The sequence below is a fragment of the Capsicum annuum genome, unplaced genomic scaffold (assembly GCF_002878395.1).
Source record: "Capsicum annuum cultivar UCD-10X-F1 unplaced genomic scaffold, UCD10Xv1.1 ctg4751, whole genome shotgun sequence".
NCBI classification, from domain to species: domain Eukaryota; kingdom Viridiplantae; phylum Streptophyta; class Magnoliopsida; order Solanales; family Solanaceae; genus Capsicum; species Capsicum annuum.
The window spans coordinates 95,354-103,064 of record NW_025855159.1 but is presented as its reverse complement, the minus strand read 5'-3'; the positions used below and the strand labels follow the sequence as shown (position 1 = coordinate 103,064).

The window sequence follows — 7,711 nt, the reverse complement described above, 5'->3', positions numbered from 1 at the left end:
CAAGAATGTTTTGAAACTCTTGAATTATGCCCATGTGTTTTGATATCTATGATGTTAAATTGTTTTCTTAATGCTCTCAACTATTTTATATGGAATACATGTTGTTTTTAGTTAGTTCTGTGTACCAATACATTTTAGGTATTGATCGTCCTTCGTGGCGGCTACATTGCCTCATAATGTAGGTTCTGAAGCAGATTTTCATGGTCCAGCTCCACAGATTACTTTTTGAACTCCAAAGTTAGTGAACCTCCATTGCTTTGAAGGCATTCTATTCTTATATTAGTTCAGTTGTCTTATAGTCCAGCCGGGGGCCTTGTCCCGATCTAGATTGACTACTAATTCAGTAGAGGCTTCACAGATTGAAGTAGGGAATTGTAAGGTCATATTTTGTTGACACAGTTTGTATTGTAAGTTCCTTTGAAATTTTATTATATCTTCCGCACTTTGATTTATGTAAGGATTATGCTTATGATAGTATGTTAAGGGGTCTCTCAAACCTTTGTGGTTCGGAATGTCCATCGAGTCTAGGGCCTCGGCTTGGGTCATGACATACCAAGAGTTTATTCGAGTTCCTAATGCGTATTGCACCCACTTTGACTAGTAATGGTATATCAGGAACAAACTTTCATCTGGCGAGAGCATAATGTGCCTCATGTCTATTGTACATTCTCCTGTGATGATTGTGCTTTTTGATCAGAATAGATTTAGTATTTACCTCTCTATCTTGTTCAGTATTTTACTTCTTGCCTTAATTATCCATAGCAAACATTTATTTTAGCTCTTTGCTCATGAGGTGAGTCAATCTCCTTGATACATTTATCTTCTTTGATATTTGTTACTTTGTTTTTGTTGTATCAATATGGAAGTACACTATTACTTTGTTTTTCTTGTACGAATATGGAAATAAAGTCTATTGAATTACTATATGCTTATGAGTATTGTTTTTTCTCATAGTGTGAAATTTCCTGTTCAGTATTGATCATAGTAAAAATATCAAAGAAACCTTTCAACGTCTCTTGCAGATTACCTTTCATATTGTTTACTAATGAGGTCGGAACTTATACGAAGCCAATGGTCTTGGACTTTTATGTTCGCATATGTTATCATACCTGTTCTTTTAACTATCAATTTGTTTTTAGTTGATGACAATCTTCTAGTCTGGAATGTTGTTATACCGTTCCTTGCATGCTTCTTTTTCTGGCTTCTATGAGACACCACATTCAGTTTTCGATATTGTTTTATTTTTCGAACCTTGCGAACCACAAGTATTGCAAATATTTCAACAGGTTATGCGGTGTGGACGTGGGTTCTCTGTTATACATCAGAGAACATAACACAAGTGCGTTAATTTATTGGGTTCTTTGCTATGCATATGTGGACATCTTTCTCTGGTATTGCTGAGGCAGTCAGCACTAACATGGGGTTACCCAATACACTGTGCGTCCTTTGGTTTCATCTCTCATTGAGGGATTATGGTTTCGCCGGGAGGACCTTGTTTGCTTTGGTATTTACTAATATCATTTTGCCGGCGCAATAAATGTGTTTTTTATTTTTTTTAATATTATATTATCACAAATTAATATCAATTTTTTGATTTATTGGCATAACTATTGTAAGTAGAGGGCCTACGTGATGCTGAGGATGCTTAGGTTCCAGATGTTTAGGCGATGTTTATGAGATTGATAGTGTTGATGTTCATTCTACCCTCGCCTTTGGTGAGGGATGATTCTAGGGATACTTTTTTGGTCATGCATGTAATAGTTTAATACTTGTAGTAGCTCCCTGTGACACGTATGTTGTTGGTGTAATAGATACTCGTGAAGCAAGGACGTCTTAGTAACATTAGTGGTCTAAAGCCAAATTTTAATTTGAGGTGTTATAAATATACATATACATAATAAATAAAAAGTTTAATGTTGCTTTGTAGTGTTTTTTCATAATTGTTGTTTTTAGTGTAGTATTTATTCCACATAATAATATTATTATTTATAATAGGAAGGATTAATTCAAGTTAATAAGACATTAACCATGCATTTTCAATATATTAAACATATTATTTATTATTGTAAAGATTAAAGTAGTTTAATTCAAAGTTTAAAACTATTTCTATGGAATGATGACATTTTTTTTTTTAATATTTTCAATATTGTCAAAAAGAAAAGAAAATCATAAAATTAACAATTAAAATTTTTTGAGGCCTTGAGATTTTAGGGCCTAAAGCAAATGCTTTACCAACCTCACCCATGAGTCACCCCTGTCAACAAGTTTCTTGATTTGCAATGTAATCTACTTTGTTAAGCATGAAGCATAGCAGTTCACTCCCCACCCCCATAACTCAAAGAGTGTTTTTCTGGAAACTTAGTTACACACTTTGGTACTCTATGCATTGTGATTTGATCCCACTTTTCATAGTAAACATCCTTTCACTTGTTTGCTTTGTCTGTCCTGGTTAAGGGTAGATGAGTCCTACACAAATTTATGTGATAAGTTGTTTGTTGTATAATATGCCGTTGTTGATTGAAATCTCAGAAATTCATTTTGGGATCTTGTTGTCTGTTGCTGCTCCGTCTTCCTCTACCTCGTCCTTTCCTGCCATGCCTAGAAAATGATACTTCCGCGTTTCATTTCCGTGACTGAATGCAGCAACTCGTTGCAAAATACACCCCTTATGGAATGTAGCTCCATTGTTTAGGGGTGTTGTTTTCTTGTTGAAATCGACTTCTGTGATAGCTGAGTCACATTCAGGACACTTATCCTGAGTCGTAGAATGCCAATGAGAACCTTCGAGCAAGGATACGAGGCAATTGCACATGTTACAGTAGAGTCTCCATTTTGGAGCACCGACGGGATCAGGAACTAGTGTACCCCTTTATTCTGGGCAAGCACAAACGCCTTGTGCAATCTCAAAATGCGGACATGTGGTGTGCGGACAGAGGAAGTACGGCATTGCGACCAGTGGCGGAGCCAGAAATTTAGCAAAGGGTGTGCAAATTTTATTTTCAACTATGTTAAGAATGGGCAAAATTAAATATACACTATAATGGTTAACATTTAACCTCTATTCACCACATAATTTCGGTGAAGGGTGTGCATCTAACCACCCTTCGCTAAAGGTGGTGGCTCGGCCACTGCAGGGAAGGACCCCACTACAAAAGTGTATTGTACGCAGTTTTACCTTTCATTTAGAGCAAAATTCAGAAACTATTGTATCACTGATACAGCGCAAAATTTAACTCTCACTACGTTTGATAATTAGGCCTCAAACTATTGCTATTTCTGGATTTTCCCAAAAAATATCATTACTTTAAATACTACGAAAAGCCAAAGTATGGTGAAAGATGTACCCAGTTTTTCATGTCAAAGAAATGGCCAAATTTCCATGAATTCAGAATTCAGAGGTGGTGGGGGCCAATGGCAGAAACTAGCAAAAAGAAAAAGCCGTGAGTGGACTGCCGACCGAGTCTCACTAATACAACTTGTCGTACTAAAAATTGACACTCTTAAGTCTTAACCAAAAAACACTCCAGAGGCTAACAAGAATACATAGCTATTCAATTAATTGATTTCATTAGTTATATAGATCATTCAAAATCATTGATATGCCCTCATCAATTCTTGTTTTAAGAAAAAAGAGAAATCCGTCTGTTATAGTTATGGGAAGAAGTTGCAATCTTCTCCTTCCTCTTGCAGTTTTCATTCTACTAATTCATTTCCATACTTCACTGTCCACTGTTACCAATATTAGTACTGATGAAGCTTCTCTTCTTTCCTTCAAATCTCATAGTATTTCTTTTGGTCCTAACAATATCTTAGCAACCAACTGGTCTTCTTCCAGCCCTGTTTGCAGCTGGATTGGCGTCAGTTGCAGCTCCCGCCACCATCGAGTCGTAGCATTAGACATTTCTAGCATGCAACTTCATGGTACCATTCCTCCACACCTTGGAAACCTCTCATTTCTTGTTTCTCTCAACATCTAAAATAACACTTTCCATGGAGATTTGCCAGAAGAATTGGCTCATTTGCAGAGGTTGAAACTGATTGATGTCACAAACAATAACTTTACTGGTGCCATTCCATCATTTTTAGGTTTGTTACCGAATCTTCGCATTATGATCCTTTCGAATAACCAATTTTCTGGGAAAATACCCTCCGCACTTACCAATCTAACAAAGTTGGAAGTGTTGAGAGTGCAGAGAAATTTTCTTGATGGAGAAATCCCCCGAGAGCTTGGTGATCTTCGTTACACGGCATTCATAGACATGCAAGGTAACCAACTTACTGGCTCTATACCAACATCAATATTTAACATTACGACAATGCAAATCATTGCTCTTACAACCAACAATCTGACTGGTAAGCTTCCAATAACTATATGTGACCATCTTCCGAACTTGAAAGTGCTTGACATCTCAAACAACTACCTAGATGGTATTATTCCACCAACCTTGGAGAAATGCAGAAAGCTCCAAACTTCGTCATTGTTTAGAAATGAGTTAACTGGAACTGTGCCAAGAGAATTAGCCAACTTAACAGCTCTGACAGAATTATATCTCGCTGCACAGCACTTGGAAGGTAGTATTGTTGAAATTTGAATTAGTTACTGCAGTAACTTTTAGCTAATAAGTTGATTTTTTTTTTTGGCTGATTCATACCACTAGATAGAGTATCTAGCGGCCTTTTATTAATAATAAAAAACGTCAGGGATAAGTACAAGCCAGGGGTGCTAGGTCTTACCAATCCTAATGAGGTAGTAAACTGTCACGACCCGAACCGAGGCGCTGGCCATTACGAGCATCCCGAACCATGAATGCCCGGACACCGTTCTAACTTGAAATCATATACACCATTCATACACAATAAGGAAATTCGGAAATATATGTAATAACGGGATCATGGTCATAAGTCTAACATAAATTTAGAATGAAAGTCAAAATCTAGAACCATCTAACAACGTCTGATAATCGTCAGCGAAATCTCTACTACATGATCAAATATCAACTGTCTGAAACTGGGACAAGGCCCCCGGTAGACCAAAATCATAGAAATGATAAATAACTATAAGACATTAGGCCTTCTGAAATATGGAAGGCACCACTGAGCTTTGATCTGCTGTCCAAATATCTACTGCTTATCAGGACCCCTACACTAAACCTCAGAACCTGAGAGGTAGGGGAGGGGGTCAATACAGATATATTGGTATGTAGAGTAATCCAAAAACAAAATAGAAATTTTTATATAATATAAATAAGAGCTACTATAAAACACAAACAACAACAACAACAAACCCAGTGTATTCCCACTTGGTGGGGTCTGGGGGGGTAAGATGTACGCAGTCCATACCTCTACCTCTGATGAAGTAGAAAGGCTGTTTCCGAAAGACCCCCGGCTCAAGTCACGAGATATCACACAAACACATAGTACAGCACAAAAGCAGATGACATAACATAGATACGGCACCCATAAGGAATATAAAACAGAGTAAAGCAGGAATGCAGGAATATAAAGCAGAGGAAAGCACACAGATTCGTAATAAACATGAAACACGGAACACGAAACACTGAATACGGAATCATAACCGGAATACACCCCCACCAATTAAATCCCTACACTAGCGACCCGAACTGGCCCTAATCCTCTGCCGTAATTCGCATCTTCCAGACCTTCCTATCTAGGGTCATGTCCTCGGTGAGCTGTAACTGTTCCATGTCCCGCCTAATCACCTCACCCCAGTACTTCTTCGGTCTACCCCTTCCCCGTCTAAAACCATCCAACGCTAGCCTCTCACACCTACGGACCGGGGCATCCATGCCCCTCCTCTTTATCGCAAAATAGTTCAAAACACATGGGCATAGTATAATGATTTTTTAACAACAATGCAACATTACTGAGTTAGGTGGTACACCCTACAATTTCATGTTCTCACCAACTGCCAAATCTCGGTTGCCGCCCAGATTTGGAATATTAGTGAGGGGAGGCACACAAGATCACATAGCAGGGTGCCATACCCTATCAATATGTCATGGTAGAGCTCAAGATCACAAAGCAGGGCTCCTAACCTTTAGTCCTAATTTGGGATGACATAATACTAGGTACGCAAGATCACACAGCAGGGCACCAAGTTCCCGTGTCGGCAATCATGATTTCCAGCATAGATTCATTTGACTCATGCTTTCTTCGGGTAACCACCTAACTCACACAAATTTAAGCTTTAAACTTAATTCAAGGCAAAACATCCATCTTACTCTACTGGGTATCGTCATACCCCAACCTGCAGTACTACATCAACTCTCCAATTTCTTATGCCATTCTCAACATGCACACACATGAGACTTCCATGCATAAAAAACATACACGATGGTACTCAACATGCAATAGTTCAAAAAGTTTTATCATTTATAAAGTGGTATCAAACCAGTTGCAAAACTCATTCTCTCGATAATTTGACACTATTATCACGTGGGGTACTAAAACATTATCATGGGGAATTTAAAGAGTTCACAATTCACATTCATCACATCCTTTGAAATTCAATTCACATGTCCACAAATTCAACACATTGAGATATATGGCAAATAACCCCATGATATTTCAATACTCCTTTCAAAATGATATCACAAAATATAGTATTGGCAATAAAATGAAAACCCCACTTGTAATACATGCATATACTTGTATGAATATTAAAGTCTTGAGTAAATTCTTTTCAAAATCATGCCCATAAAATTTAGGACAACCCCACATACCTCTATTTTGGAAAAAATGGATGATTCTTGAAGCTTACTGATTGGGAATTCCAAATCTCTAATTATCTTCTAAAACCCACGGTTGAATCTTGATTTATTTGGATTTTTAGTTTGAAACCCTAGAGAGTGTTCTTGGAGTAATTTGATGAAAATATCAATAATGATCATTTGGGATTAAAATCCCATGTTTAAGGTGAAGAAGCGTGTGTGTGTGTGGAAATACCCATTTTTCCCTTAAAAACGCGAAAACAGAACCTGAAAATTCGCTCCGTCGCATGCTTATCGCTTGACCCCACCGCCACACTCACAAAAATAATCATAACTTTTTGCTTAGGTACCGGATTTAGGAGAAATTGGTATCGTTGGAAAGCTAATTCGAAAACCTTTCATTTGATATATAGTAGGCCCTCTAATTCATCATATACCAGGATTTATGGTTGATGGAAGTTGACTCAAGTTTTAACATCCACTAAAACATAATTAGTAGAAATGTTTCCAACTCGTCTAGAAGCTAGGGGATTTTTGTGACCTCAATTCATATTCAAAGGTATTCTTACACTATAGGATTGATCACCACACATATATTAACTAGGAATCATCTAGTTCGGGTCTATACGCGTAGGGACGATAGTCTTGATTCTAGCCCGAAAGTACGGGGCGTTACACAAACGTCTACTAATTAACAAGTATGATGAATATAAGAGATAAAGGTAACTGGGTATTTTATGATCATCACAAAGTTTGTAATAAACTCTATGATGATATTACGAATGAGAATTCTTAAATCATGCAAAAATAAAAAAACCAAGAAGAAAGTTGAGATATCAAACTCAATCTTCCTTTAACAAATGTATAAATTCAAAAAGATCGATTGCTTATCTAAATTAACATGAAGTATTTTCCTCGTGTCTTCTTCTTCAAATCTATCCAACAACAATTGATAGTTCATTATTTCTTCTTGGATTTAC

The 7,711-nt window shown here is 37.2% G+C and overlaps 1 protein-coding gene across 1 annotated transcript; it reads left to right on the top strand.

The window, feature by feature from the left end:
• Window positions 1-3,599: 3,599 nt before the first annotated feature.
• LOC107857963 (receptor-like protein 33) lies at window positions 3,600-4,592 on the top strand. Its single transcript, XM_047403745.1, has 2 exons — window positions 3,600-3,921; window positions 4,006-4,592. The coding sequence occupies exons 1-2, from the start codon at window positions 3,600-3,602 to the stop codon at window positions 4,590-4,592; spliced, it is 909 nt and encodes a 302-aa protein (XP_047259701.1).
• The last annotated feature ends 3,119 nt before the right edge of the window (window positions 4,593-7,711 follow it).